Source organism: Arvicola amphibius, chromosome 2 (genome assembly GCF_903992535.2).
Source record: "Arvicola amphibius chromosome 2, mArvAmp1.2, whole genome shotgun sequence".
NCBI lineage: Eukaryota > Metazoa > Chordata > Mammalia > Rodentia > Cricetidae > Arvicola > Arvicola amphibius.
In genome coordinates, this window is record NC_052048.2 from 56,008,218 (window position 1) to 56,022,901 (window position 14,684).

Consider the following 14,684-nt stretch of genomic DNA (forward strand, 5'->3'; position numbering starts at 1 on the left):
CTTTTGCTTGTTTGTTTATTTGAGACAAACACTTGCCACAAAGCTCAGGATGGCCTTTAACTTGCAGCCATCCTCCTGCTTCATCGGGATGAGCTACCATAGCCAGATAGCAGAGAAGTCACAGGCATTCAAAAGGGAAGGACACACAACACAGAGAGCAAATATCAACACCCTAACAACAGTTTTAGTGGACAGTGAGTCAGAAGACAATGGTGTGTCATCTTCAAGTTACTGAGAGAAAAAATTTGACCAAGTCAGCTTTTAATACACAGGAAAGATATTTTTCAGAAGTGGAGATAAACTTCACAATTAACTACATGGGAGATGGATGGTGGGGAGCAGGTTCTCTCTCTCATGGAGTGAGGGCTTTTGATAAGTAAGGTGAAGGGCTAGAATCATCCAGGTGGTAATGATTTGAGTGACTGATTAGGTGTGGGAATATCCACATGTGACCACACAGAGGTCAGTAAAGAAAATCCACCCACGTGTCTACACAAAGGTCAGTAGAGAATACCCACCATGTGTCTACACAAAGGTCAGTAGAGAATACCCACCATGTGTCTACACAAAGGTCAGTAGAGAATACCCACCATGTGTCTACACAAAGGTCAGTAGAGAATACCCACCATGTGTCTACACATAGGTCAGTAGAGAATACCCACCACGTGTCTACACATAGGTCAGTAGAGAATACCCACCACGTGTCTACACATAGGTCAGTAGAGAATACCCACCATGTGTCTACACATAGGTCAGTAGAGAATACCCACCATGTGTCTACACATAGGTCAGTAGAGAATACCCACCATGTGTCTACACATAGGTCAGTAGACACGTGTTTTTCTTCACTCTGTCAACCAGGAGCACCTAACCGAAATGAGAGCTGCAGCACAGTAGCTTGGTTTCTAGGCAAGTGATCTACCCCTGAGCTCTCTCTTCCAGGGAAACTTGGAGACATGGTCTATTCTTGGAGAGAATTCTTGGAGAGAGAATGAACGAACCAACAAAAACACTCAAAGGGGGAAGCACAGGATCAGCTGAAAGAGCAATCTGGAACAATTTTTGCCAAAGGAATTCTTCTATTCCTAACATTTTGGGTTTAAAAATTGTTTTAATTTGACTCTTCTCTATTTTGAGAAATAAATAAATCAATGTGGGCTAAAATAAATATCCATAAATTGGTGCTGACATAAATGATTGGTCTATTTTGTGTATGAGGATGGCCTGTACCCATCATTGAGAGGGAAGAGACACAGCTACAAGTAAGATTCTGGAATATTTAGGAGGCCATCAGCTTAAAAGAAGAGGGAAAGTCTCTCTGTACTACTCCAGGGTGGACTGTGCACAGCGACTTTCCTTCAGAGACGGCAGAAAAGGCAGGGAACACATGGTCTCAGTCAGGGGACCAGGGTCATGTCATACCATTCCAAGATGGAATCCATTCTTTGTGATCCTCTTCCCATATACCCACAAATCTGGTCTCATAATGAAGAAAACCTCAGATCCCAACAGTGAGTGTCCTGCAGTATACTTGACCATGATCCCTCAAGACCTCCATAGTCATCCAAGTCAGGGACCATCTGAGAAACTGACTCCAAGGGGAGCCTCCAAAGATGTAATGACCAAAGTCCAATAAGACAAAATGGCAGCCTACAGAATGGGAAAAGATCTTCGCCAACCTCATACATCAGAAAGAGGGCTTATCTCCAAAATATACAAAGAACTCAAGAAATTGGTCATAAAGAGAACAAATAATCCAATAAAAATGGGGTACAGTCCTAAACAGAGAACTCTCAACAGATGAGTTTAAAATGGCTGAAGGACACTTAAGGAAATGCTCAACATTCTTAGCCGTCAGAGAAATGCAAATCAAAAACAATTCTGAGATTCCAACTTACATCTGTAAGAATGGCCAATATCAAAAACACTGATGACAACTTATGCTGGAGAGGTTGTGGGGTAAACACTCCTGCATTGCTGGCTGGAGTGCAAGCTGGTACAACCCCTTTGGATGTCAGTGTGGCAATTTCTTAGAAAATTAGGAAACAACCTACCTCAGGACCCAGCAATAAAACTTTTGGGTATATACCCAAAGGATGCTCAATCGTGCCACAAGGACATGTGCTCAACTATGTTATAGCAGCATTATTTGTCATAGCCAGAACCCAGAAACAACCTAAATGCCCCCTGACCTAAGAATGGATAAAGAAAATGTGGTACATTTACACAATGGAGTATTACACAGTGGGAAAAAATAATGACACCTTGAAATTTGAGGGCAAATGGATGGATCTAGAAAACATCATATTGAGGGAGGTAACCCAGACCCAGAAAGACAAATATAATATGTACTCACTCATAAGTGGCTTTTAGACATAAAGCAAAGAAAAACCAGCCTACAGTTCATAATCCCAGAGAATGTAGACAACAAAGAGGACCCTAAGAGAAACATAAATGGATCTAATCTACATGGGAAGTAGAAAAAAGATAAGAACTCCTGAGTAAATTGGGATCATGGGGATCATGGGAGAGGGTAGAAGGGGAGGGAAGAGGAATGGAGGGAAGCAGAGAAAAATATGTAGTTCAATTAAAAACAATAAAAAAGATGTAATAGCCAAAGTGATGAATCCTGGAACAGGACATCAGGCCTGTGAGAATTATAGGTAATAATGCCATTTCCAATGGGCTCTTATCACAACCAGGGCTTCACGTTAATAGAAGACATTAACAACAGGGAGACGGCAGAACCCATGGGAACTCTTCGTATTATCTTCTTAAACTTTTCCATAACTTAAAAATTGTTCTAAAAATAAACTATGTTCAGAAAGTAGCATGGTGGACTCTAGGGGTTGGGTGAGGGGTGATGTTCAGTTGGGAAGATGATAACATTCTGGAGATGGGCTTTGTGACAAACGCACATTTTAAAGATGGGCTAAGGGCTGGGAGAAGTGATACATGCTTCCAATCCTAGCACATGGAAGGCAGAGGCAGGCAGATCTCTGTCTCAGAACAAAACACAGCAACAGCAGCAATAGCAACAGCTGGCCAAGGCTATGAGTGGACTTCCGCAAAGACAACATACAAGTGGCAGATAGGTGTATGTAAAAGGGTCCAACGTCACCCACTCACCATTGGGAAACACAAACCAGACCCGTGAGACACCACTTCTCTCATAAGAAAGAGCAGTAACAAAGAAGAGGGGAAAGACTTGAGTTCCGGTGAGGGTGTGGAGAGCAGAGACCCCTGTGGGGGGGGGGGGGAGGTGCCAGTGAATTCAGCCTTACGGCAATTGGTATGGAGTTTCCTCCAACCACTGAAACTGATGTATGATTCAGCAATCCTACTAGATACATCTTAAGAAACCAGAAACGGCATGTCACAAACAGACCAGCAAGCGAAGGGAGGGGTGAGGTGGTCTCAACTAAAGCAGCTCGTCTGTGCCTCCCACCACAGCATCCACCTCACTCTGAGTCAGGTGTAGCTGCCCCATCCCTCTTACGGGTGCTATGCAGGGAACCTCACCTCTCCCTGGGCAGGGGAGGAGACACATTCACGTCAGCTTAGAGGCAGGACTTCCTGAAGCAGGATGTGGAGAATGCCACCAGCTTCTACAGCAGCGGGGTCCTGGCCCCAAAGCACCTCTATCTTTCCACTGCACCGAGGGAGCCACACTGCATGCACAGATGCCCAGGTGACAAAGAGCAAGGTATGACATCCTCACCGCGGGAGATAAGAGGACCAGATGGCTGTGTGACAGTTGTGATCCTTCTGGAAGCAGCTCCGGAAACTGACCTGTGTTTTCGAGCCTGTTGCCTTCAGCTTTCGCCTCAGCTGCCCAGCCTAGCCAGCTCTAGCTTCTGTTCCCAGATCTAGTCCTACCAGCCACACTGAGCAACAAAACACAGCCGATGCACCCTGGATCTCCCAGTCCCAGCCTCGGGCCTGGCTTCCTTGTCTTCTCATCAGCATGCACATGCTTGCAGCCCCCCACCCCCAGCATGTCCTCTTATCAGAAGTGATGCTACCTCCTCCAACCCTAGCTCCAGGGCACTCCATCCTCTGACCCCTCAGCTCATCATCTCTCACTAACCATTAGCCATGGTTAATTTGAATCCATGGTCCCTGCTCTGAGGAACTCAAGGCCTGACTTACAGTCAATGTCCTCAGCTTCCATTTTCTAATCGGTGTGGGTTCTCTGTGTATTTGCTGGAGCAGAACTGCCGAGCAATGCCTTGGCACCCATACCACTATCATCCCCTTCTATGCCAGTGAAGGACATGACTAATGGATTGCTGAATCTTCCCATCAGCCTCTGGCTCATTTTCAACACACAGCTCCAGTGGCAACAGCCTGGGAAATATGGGGATACAGATGATCATAGAAACTGCCCAGGTAGAGCTGGGCGTATGTGGAAGAAACCCGTGTCCCATAAACAGGACACATGCCATCACAACCAGATGTGCACCCAGAGCTCAGGCACCTGGCAGACCAGTGATTCTGACTTTGGGGATATGAGGGGTTCCTAGGTGTGGAGCATGTCACTTACTGAGACAGTGGACAGTGGCACCGTTTATCAAGTCTCCATAAGTCTACAACCCCTTCACAGCTTAAAGGGAACCAGAGGCCCAAAGAGGAACACACAGGCCACGCAGCAAATGTCAGGCCAGAACCCAAGGCTCTTTGGAGAATCCCGGGAGACAGACAGTAGGGCAGCACAAGGCAGATGAGCAGAACGAAGCAGGACCTGGGGTCTCTACCCCAGAGAAGAAGCCATGGCTGGACTCACCCCTTGCTCCATGCTTTCATTGGCACGGTCTGTCACTTTGGAGATGAGACTCAGAGCACCTGGGGAGCAAAGGACAGACAGAAGCTCTATGAGCACTAGTCCAGCTTCCACAGCCCTTACTTCTCCTTTGCCTGTGTGCCTACACCGTCTCCCCTGTGGTGGGCCGGGAAGGTAGAGCGGCACCAGTTTTTCCCACTTCAGCATCAGGGCACGAGCCTAACCACAGCCCTTCCGTGACTTCCTCAGTCTCCCTGGCTGCTGACTATATTACAGTGGGTCCACCCTAGTAGGGGCTGAGGCACCAGCCCAGGAGGGAGCATGGTGTGGTTAAGAGAGCCATGAACATCTTAGAGCATCCTCCTTAGATCACCCAACTCTGTGACTTTCTCTTCCTCTGCTGGACAGATTCCTTAGGCTTTCACAGCTAGGGATGGTAGAGGTCATCTCAAGAGACTTGAGGAATCTTGGCAGAGAACCCAGGTGTAATATGCAGAATGCACCTAGCTGGGCCTGCTCCATGTCTACACTGGACACTGGTGTAGACCTGAGGATTAATGGATAGGAGACAAAACAAGGAGGTATGGCTTCCTCCAGGGTCTCTCCAGACTTACTCTGAGTGTTGTCATACTCGGCCGAGTCCGGGCACAGGTTGTTTAAATAATCTGGAGAAAGAGAGAGAGAGGGACAACAGTCAGTTCTGGCAGTAAAGTGGCCTTCTGTCCTCCACAGTGACCTCCTTTCTCTAGAGATGGATGAGCTCCACAAGAATAGAGTGCCCACCTTCTCAGCACATCAGCCCACCCGAGACCAGGACCCTCTTAGCATCCTGAGCATCACCAGCAGTCACTCAGTCATTCAACCCTTATCCAGTCATGATCTGGGATGGCTACACCTCTGGGATACAGGCACAAAAAAGTATTCGCTGTCCATTGCAAGGTTACAAGACATGACAAGCTGTACAGCACTATATTACAGTGGATCCATCCTAGCAGGGCCTGAGGCACCAGCCTAGGAGGGAGCAGGGTATGGCTAAGGGAGCAAAGGACATCTTAAAGCATCCTTATTAGGTCACCTAACTCTGTGACCTTCTCTTCCTCTGCTGGACAGAGCCCCCAGGCTCCCACAGCGAGAGATGGCAGAGATCATCTCAAAGGACTTGAGAGTCTGACAGATACCCCAGAGGTATCATACGCAGAATACACCCAGCTGGGCCTGCTTTTAGTCTATATTACAGGGTAGGGGGATATCACCCCTTGAGATAGTCCTAATCCAGCTACCTTCCTTCTGCTTTGCTCCTTGAAGTCTGGCCATATAGGCAGTCTTGCTGCCCCTTGAACATGTTGCTGCCCTAGGGCCCCTCTACTTGTAATCTCTTCTAGAGCTTCATACATCTCATGTCTTTTCTTTGCACATACCTTTGTTTTATGTCACCTCCTTTGAGAGGTCTTCTCTGCCATATCTAACACATCAGCCCCATTTCCTAATCCTGTACTCCAATTGCTTTTTTAGGAGCATTCTCAACACAGATATTATGTATTCGTATATTTTAATATATATTTGCATACTTAGATATAAAATCACTGGTACGAGGGATGGACCCAGGGCCTGGCATATGCTAAGCCCATGGCTTGTCATAGTATTCTATCTCTCCATTGTAACTGCCATTTGCTGCCATTGCCAGCATCCAGCATGGGTCTGGTACTTAGGCAGTGCTCAGGGACTACTTGCTGAATCAAATGAGTAGATTATTTAGACTGCAACTCCAGCACAATTTCCTTGTGACCCCTCAAAGTGCATGTGCCCTACCCTGCAAGGGAGTAAAAAAGACACTCATGGGAGCCTCAGAAACAGGATAGGGCCTGCACCGATGTGGAAGGCTGTGGCCAGTGAGCATGGAGCTCAGCACAGAGGTAGGGGTGTCTGCAAGGTAGAGAGGGAAGGGAAGAGGGAGGGCCTAGGCCTAGGCCCTGTGAGGTAGTTTGAATAAGAATAAGAACCCCCCCCAATAGGCTCAGTTTGAGTGCTCAGTCACCAGGGAGTAGCACTATTTGAGAAGGATTAGAAAGATTAGGAGGTGTGACCTTACTGGAATAAGTGTGGCCTTGTGGGAGGAAATGTGTTGTTGGACACGGGCTTTAAGGGTTCAAAAGTGTACACAAGGCCAAGTATCTGTCTGTCTGTCTGTCTGCCTGCCTCCCTGAAGATCAGTATCTCGTTCTCAGCCATGCTTGTCCCATGCTCCCTGCCATAATGACAATGAGCTGATTCTCTGAACTATAAGCCAGTTCCCAATTAAATGCTTTCTCTTATAAGAGGTGCTTGGTCATGGTGTCTCTTCACAGCAACAGAACAGTGGGAAGTCACTCTGGTAAGCCAAAAAGAAGAGGCAGCCGGAGTGGCAGAAGGGCAGAAGATGGGAGGAAGGCTGGCCAGCATATCACAGAGCTGAGAGGGCTAGGCCTCAAGAGGGAGCACACAGCAAAGCCACAGGATGGCAGTGGGCCCGAGGTGGAAAATGTCCACTATTCTTACCATGACAGGGCCTAGGAAGGCAGCTTTTGTAAGATGTCAGCTGAGTTAGAAAATGCACAGTTGAGAGTCTCACCAGATTTCTGGGTTTGGGGGCAGGAGAGGGCTAGTGGTGGCAGTGTATGTGACTCTGTGTGACCCTGGGGATCTGGAGCTGTGCCAGTCTTTCCTACACCTGCAAATCTGCATGAAGGTCTTATTCCCGTGGCACCCCACCTCAGTCCCCCTGGACTCTCTCACCAGTGAGCAACACTTGGTACTGGAAGAGGCGCTGGACTACACGCAGCATCCGATGCTTCATGCTCTGGCCGCCCCCTTGTGAACTCTGCTGCTTTGAAGAGGGGAGGAGAGATGCCATCAGAGACCCACAGACACACTTCATCCTGCTCTGACCAACTGCAATCTCTCACATTGTCAGACCCAGGCTGTCTTCCACAGGAAGTCCTCTTGGATCATCCTGGCAGGTTCACTGTCACGCTCGGTAACTCAGTTCTCTGAGGCCCTATTCTGCCCCAACATTAGTAACAGAGATAAGCTCCCCTTTGCCCACCCAGGAGCTAGCCTTCCCGTTTGTGACCAGTGCTGGCCACTTCCGTGGTTGCTCTCTGGCTGGGCCCCAGCTTGGTTTATAGAAATGAGAGAACTAGCTCTAAGATTCTTCCTGTGACCTCACCACCCATTGCCCAAGAGGGGTCATTCAGTCCTGGGTTCCCCTCCTTCGAGTCCCCATCGGGTCTCCCGACCTGCTGCCCAGATTGGTCCTTCTATATGTCTCATTCACCTCTCTTAGGTCTTTCTATGACCCCCTGTCTGGCCCCCACAATATCCTTACAGCAGGGTCTCTAAAGACCTGGGAACCCACCTCAAATTCCCGGACGGTGGTGGCCAGCCGGGGTGAGAGCAGGCAACTCTCAGCGAGCAGCCCCAGGTACCTGTCAAACTGCAGGATGTGTGCAGCATGGTGTTCAAATTCCTGCTCACGGACCAGGAAGATGTCGGCCACCTGCGGCTGTTGGCCCTCCCCATTGCTAGGGAGAGGACAGACAGTGAAAAGTCAGCCTGTGGACCAACAAAGGGTGACAGGAGGGGCTCTGGGGGCTGCTTTGCTTGGGGGTGCACAACTTACCACCTCTCCAGGAGACAGCATTTTGTATTTGTGGAGATTTTTGTCTGCCCCCACCCCAGGTGGCATAAACGGGGTATGGGACCCCATGCTGCTCACCAATCCCCCAGCCTCTGCTCCAGGTTCTCCAGGATGCCCTGGTGAAGGTCACAGATAGCAGGGAGCTCCCGCAGGCCCTGCCGCAGCTCCTCTTGGGCTAGTGGCTCTCTGCCCTCTTGCTCTATGTTCTCCAAGGCCCTCAGGACAGCTCCATGGAAATCCTGCAAGCCCAGAGGCCTGTTACATACTGCATCAGGCAGGGAGGGCCCTTGAGGCTCCAGAGCCCTGACCTGAACAGAGGTGGCTGCAAGAACTGAGGCCAGTCACTGCTACTGGCTCCACACTGCCACCTGTGGATCAGGAAGGCCATCTAGTACCCTCCTGCTACAGGGCTGTCTTCGCCCTTGCTCACACACAGCAGTGTCGCCCCCCGTGGTGACTTGGCCAGGACCCTTTGTTTACAAGAAGGAATCAGCTGCTGATTCCTTCACAAAGGAAATGCAAAGTCCTTGCTTTCTAGTTCTCCACCTTGGAAGAAGCTCCAGTGCTATGTTGTTTCAAAAGAGAGCTTTACAAAGCCACAGCAGGACCAGGGAGATGGCTTAGTGAGTTAAGACACTTGCTGTCAAACAGGACGAGTTCAACTCCTAACACCCACAGACTGGAAGAAGAAAACTGACTCCTGAAAGTTGTCCTCTGACCTCCACGTGTGTACACTGATATGAGTGTATATAAATACACACATGCTCACACACACAGACACACTCATACGTACACACGCACAGACACACACACAAAAGTATCATTTCGAAAATAAAAGACACAGTAGATGAGAAGTTCACGGTTATTCTGGGCTACACAGAGTTTGAGGTCAGGCTAGACTTCATGGGATCCCTGCCCCACATATACACACTAAAAGGAAAAGTCACAGCAGGTGTCTGTGACCCCAAAGTTCAAGAGACCAAAGTAGAAACTCACAAAGGCCAAAGAGGAGTTTGTGTAAGGCCACATGTGCACAGTCCTACAAACTTCTCCTCTTGTCTAGTCCAAGGTAAGAAGGAGCCTGACACACACCGTTGCCATTTTCTTCCCTTAGCTCATATACAGACATCAGCTCACAGCCTCAGAAGAAAGGGGGCAGAGGGAAACTCATAACTTTTCTCATTATTTTAGCATTAGCTATTGCCACCGCTTGCTATGTATGATCTGAGGACCAGGCTTTGTCACCTGTTCTAGTTTACTTTCTATTACTGTGACAGAACCATGACCCACAGCATCCTGGGAAGGAAAGGGTTAACTTCCAGCTCACTGTCCATCATCCAGGAAAGTCAGGGCAGGAACCAGGAGGCAGGAACTGAAGCAGAGGTCATGGAGGAATGCTGCTTACTAACTTGCTCCTCATGGCTTGCTCAGACTGCCTCTTTATACAGCCCCAGCCACCTGCCCAGGGGCGGCACGTCCCATAGTGGGCTGGCACAGCAGGCTGGGTCCTCTCCCATCAATCATTAATCAAGACAATGCCACATAGACTGGCCAATAGACTAATTCGAAGGAAACAGTTCCTCAATTGAGGTTGACAACTGATGCCAACTATGGCATTATGGGGGCGCAAGTACAGGAACAAGCTGCATGTTTAGGATTGGTGCCCTGTAGGGTTTCAGGCGTCCACTGGGGGCTTGGAAGGTGTCCCTACAGATTGGAAGACGCCATAGTTATGACACTTCAGATGATATGTGTTTAGGGCATGGGCTCACACATGGTTTGTTGTCTGCTGTCTCTGGAGCTCAGAGGCACCTTCAGTGTGAGAGGAACTTCATTCCCTTTGGGGAATCACACAACTGCTAGTTAGCAGGAGTGGAGCCTTTGTCTGAGGAAGTCAAGATTGGGATCCTGTCACTGTGAGGCTCACACCCAAAAGCACCACATAGCCCAGACAAAGAGAGGGAGCACAAGAAGAGAATGTCTGGAGAGCAAAGAGGGAAGGAGAGAAAGGAAAACAGCTAGGGCAGACAGACAGTGGCATGCATAGCGTCCTCTGGGGAGCTTCAGTGTTAACAGCTCCGTAAATCATTTCCTGCATGGTAATTAATCCTCACTGGCTCAGTCCCAGCAGGCACGGTAGCCACCTGCAGGACAAGATGGCCATCTACAGGACAGAACAGCCATCAGCAAGAAAATCACAATCCACTCTCATGTCTGTTCTTAATGGAACCATGGAGTGCCGACTGCACTGGGCATCTCCGGTGGAAAGGATTCTGCTGCCTCCATCCCTGGGCAAAACCACAGGGTCTCAGTAACCATCCCCAGGGAGGAAACCTCATCTTAAGTATTCCAGCAAACATTCTGCTATACATTGAGTGCTTGCTCCAAGGATAGAGGGTAGTGGAGACATGTAGTGGAGACATTAAGTAGCAAGCCCCAAGGACAGAGGGTAGTGGAGACACGTAGTTCTGCCCACCAACAGATTGTGATTAAAAAAAAAAAAGACAAGGAGACATGTATGACATGGACCAGAATGGGGACCTAGGACAAGTCAGAAGTGAGGGATCTGGCTTGATAAAGGCTGGCGGGGAGGCCATGCCTCCATGGAGACCAAAGGGCAGTGCTGACGGGAGAGCAGCATGTGCTGCCCCAGGCAGCAGGGCATCTGAGAGATTGAAGATGGTCTTAGTCATGAGAGTTCATGAGGATGAGCGCGTGCATAGTGAGTTGTCTGTGTGTGCATGTGTGGTCATGAGTATGCTCGTCAGTGCTCCCTTGCAAGAAAGTACAGAGTGCTGGAATGGGATGCGGCTTTAGGGATAGACAAGGGCCATGCCATTCCCTTAGTGTATGCATTGGGGAGTCCCTACTCCAGCCTGCAGGACTCCCTAAGTCAAGGCCTAGAGATGCTCACATCCCCTATCTACCACGGAGGCACTTCTGTATGACCTCAGATGACCCCCTGATTCTCTGGACTCCAAAGTGGAGACACAAACACCTTCTGCTGCTATGTTTTAGGGTTCTGTTTCCTGTCTTCCACCAGCACCTCCAGCAACCCAACTAAGGAAGGTTCTTGGAGATAATAACAGGAACATTTACTGAGCATACATACCAAGAGTCATGTGCCTCACACTTCATACCTCCCTTCTGTGTGTGTGTGTGTGTGTGTGTGTGTGTGTGCACTGAGAACTGAACCCAGGTCCTCATGCATGTAAAGAAAGCCTTCTACCATCCAGTCCCAGGCCCAGTTTCTTCATTAATATTTATGGCAGCCCCAACTGGTTGTAATTTCCATTTTCTCCATAATTTCCAAATCTCCATAATTTGCTCAAGGTCCTCATTCTTGAGTCCATGTTTGCCTGATTCCAAAGTGCCAGTTCCTTCCATCACTGGGGATGGGCTTTGCGTTTTCAAAAGGCAGCACCAGTCCCTGCTGTCTGAGGGTCAGGATGTGAGCTCTCAGATACTTCTCCAGAACCACACCTGTCTGCCGGCCACTCCATTCCCTGCCATGACGCTATGGACTCGCCCTCTAAAACGATAAACATAACCCCAATGAAATGTTTTCTCTCATAAGTTGTCTTGGTCATGGTGTTTCCTCACAGCAGGAGAACAGTAACTAAGACACTAGTTAATCATGGATGTCCCTGTTGGGTCAACTGGACTCTAGAATCCCACACAGCTAACCCCACACTGTCCTCAGCCATTTCCCACTTATGTCAACAGGGTCTAGGCTGGCTGTACGCTGTGCAGGGAACACAGGTTCGCTTGGCCTAACCAATCGCCAGAGGATACTGGGCATCCTGAGGATAATCTTCTGTGGAGCAGACCATGCTTCTACACTGGCCACTGAAAGGATTAACGGTGCAGAAACCCGTGAAGACTTATGCTCCGTAGTGAGAGGTGTGTGAGCATAAGGGGAATGGCTATAACTTACAAAGAGCACACAGCAGTGAGGGAACCTTCCAGACGAGGCTCTAAAACCACAGGCAGCAAAAATAATACAAAACAAAACAACAACAGAATGGATAGTGTGATAACATCAAAATTAAAACAAAACTTTTGTGCTTCAAAGAACAGTATCAAGAGAGTGAAGATGAGGACTGGGATTTAATTTAGTGACAGAGCATTTGCCTAGCATACATAAGATACTGGATTCCACCTAATATGGATGGATGGATGGATGGATAGATGGATGGATGGATGGATGGATAGATGGATGGATGGATGGATGGATGGATGGATGGATGGATGGACAGAACCTGAAAAGGGAGTAAAGAAGACCCAAAGAGTGAGAGAAAATGTTTGTAAATTGCATGTTTGATAATGGACTTATTTACAGGGATACAAAAAAAGGACTAACCACCCAGCAGAACACAGAGCAGACCTGTGAGCTGCCATGAGTCAGCCATGTTCCTGTAAGTAATTCCAATAAACTCGTTTGTTCATCAAGCAGGACTTGAGGACTTGGAGGATGAAATCAGTTCTTTGGTCTGTTGTTGCCTTCTTAATCCATGGTGAATGGAAAGAGACCCCAGGGAAAATCAAAAGGTTAGCATCACCGTGAGACCCAGCAGTTGCACTAGGTGTGAGACCAAGGGAACTGCAGACACACATGCTTCCTGCAGCTTAGCATTCCCCACAACCAGCAAGGGCCCAATGTCCATCCTCTGGGAAAGGCGCAAACAGACTGTGACATCCAAATGGACTCAGTCACAAGTGAATGAAGGACCAGTGCAGGCAAAGATGGGCAAACCTTGACAGCAGATGCTAGAGGGAAGAAGCCGACCACAAAGGCCATAGCTTAAGATGCCATTTAAATGAAATGCCCAGAGAGGTACATTTGTAGGAACTACAAACTAGATGGGCAAGAACATTAATGCACATACTGGTGACCTCTGTCATTGGCACGGACAGGAATCTTCTCTGATGATGGAAGTAGTGTCTGCCTTGCTTGCACACATACATGAGCTCTTTTGCTAAGATTAGTTCACTAACTAACTACAGGCAAGTTACAAGAATATTTTTAAAAGCAAACAATTCTGAGTCCCCTGGGGGATAGGGGTCAAGTTGGAATACCCTACTTTTTTGCCTCTATTCCAAACCCTCCAAGGATCACCTGCTTCCTCAGAGATCAGGGTCATGGAGGAAGAGCAGCACAAACACACAGGAGGCAATAACACCTGCCCAGAAACAGGCCTTCTCCATGGGTCTCCCTGTAACTCCTGCTTCAATCCTTGATAACCAGGGGGAGAACAATCATGGATTGAGCCAAAATGTGTGCCCCCCAAGCCCTCAAGAAGCTAGAGAACTCATTATGGCTTGGGGAGCCAGCAAGACCCAGAAGATAGAACTCTCCTTTCTCTCAGTTAAAATGATTTTCCCAGCAGGATTCAGTGGAGCACACATTGGGATGCAGAGGTAGGAGGATCCTGAGCTCAAGCATGCTTGAGCAACACAACCAGAACCTGTCTCAAAACAACAACAATGGAAAAAAAATGTCCTAATGGTGTCCACAGTCAGGGAGGCAAGAGAAGTAGGGGAGAGCCATAGTCAGCTGAGGAGATTGTCTGAGTTAACCTTAGGTCCCCAGAATTTCCCACTGTCAATCAACTCACCAGGACATCCTTCCCTAACTCCCTTTCCATGCCTGCCTACCTGAGTCATCAGGGCACTGAGTCCCTTTGAGAGACCTGACACATGACACGTAGAGACTTCCTAGGTGGCCCAATGTCTCCATACCCTCTCCCAGGAGTTTCCCCCTCTGTAAGGCTTGTCTCTACTTTCTGTTGGGCAAGGTCCATCTCTTTACAAAGTCTTCCCAGACATCACCCCTCCAGATCACAGTGACCCCTCTTTCTCTCCCACGGCTCTGAAGTCAAAAAACCCTGACATGACTTCACCCTGGCTGTGTGACCCAGGGAAAGTCATTCACCTTCTCTGAGACCCAGTGTCTGGGCCTGTACTCATCTATCTCTTAAGTATATACAGTGTGCAATGAAATGAAACAATGTGTGGAGAGTTGGCACACAGCAGTCACTGACCCTGCCATGCCTGTCACCTCGGATACTGACTGCCTGAGGAGGAGCTGACTGAATGAACGGATGGGGGATGGGTGGGGCAGACAGTGCCACATTCTGATAAGGAAACTCATGAATGTGCTGACCCCAGAGCCCTGTAGACCCTGAGCTTGTCTTGAGAGGTCAGTCCTGTCCTGGAGGATAT

The 14,684-nt window shown here is 48.6% G+C and overlaps 1 protein-coding gene across 2 annotated transcripts in view; it reads right to left on the minus strand.

Annotated features, from left to right (window-relative positions):
* Window positions 1-14,684, minus strand: part of Fgd5 (FYVE, RhoGEF and PH domain containing 5) — a 97,327-nt gene that overhangs the window by 17,916 nt on the left and 64,727 nt on the right. Inside the window, exons 6-10 of one of the 2 annotated variants that reach the window (XM_038320051.2) lie at window positions 8,538-8,698; window positions 8,178-8,343; window positions 7,556-7,643; window positions 5,398-5,448; window positions 4,787-4,845 (exon numbers count right to left, since the gene is read on the minus strand). In XM_038320051.2, coding sequence (XP_038175979.1) covers window positions 4,787-4,845; window positions 5,398-5,448; window positions 7,556-7,643; window positions 8,178-8,343; window positions 8,538-8,698 — 525 coding nt within the window. Of the gene's footprint in view, window positions 1-4,786; window positions 4,846-5,397; window positions 5,449-7,555; window positions 7,647-8,177; window positions 8,344-8,537; window positions 8,699-14,684 lie in introns of both variants that reach the window. The other variant, XM_038320050.2, reaches the window with a different exon arrangement.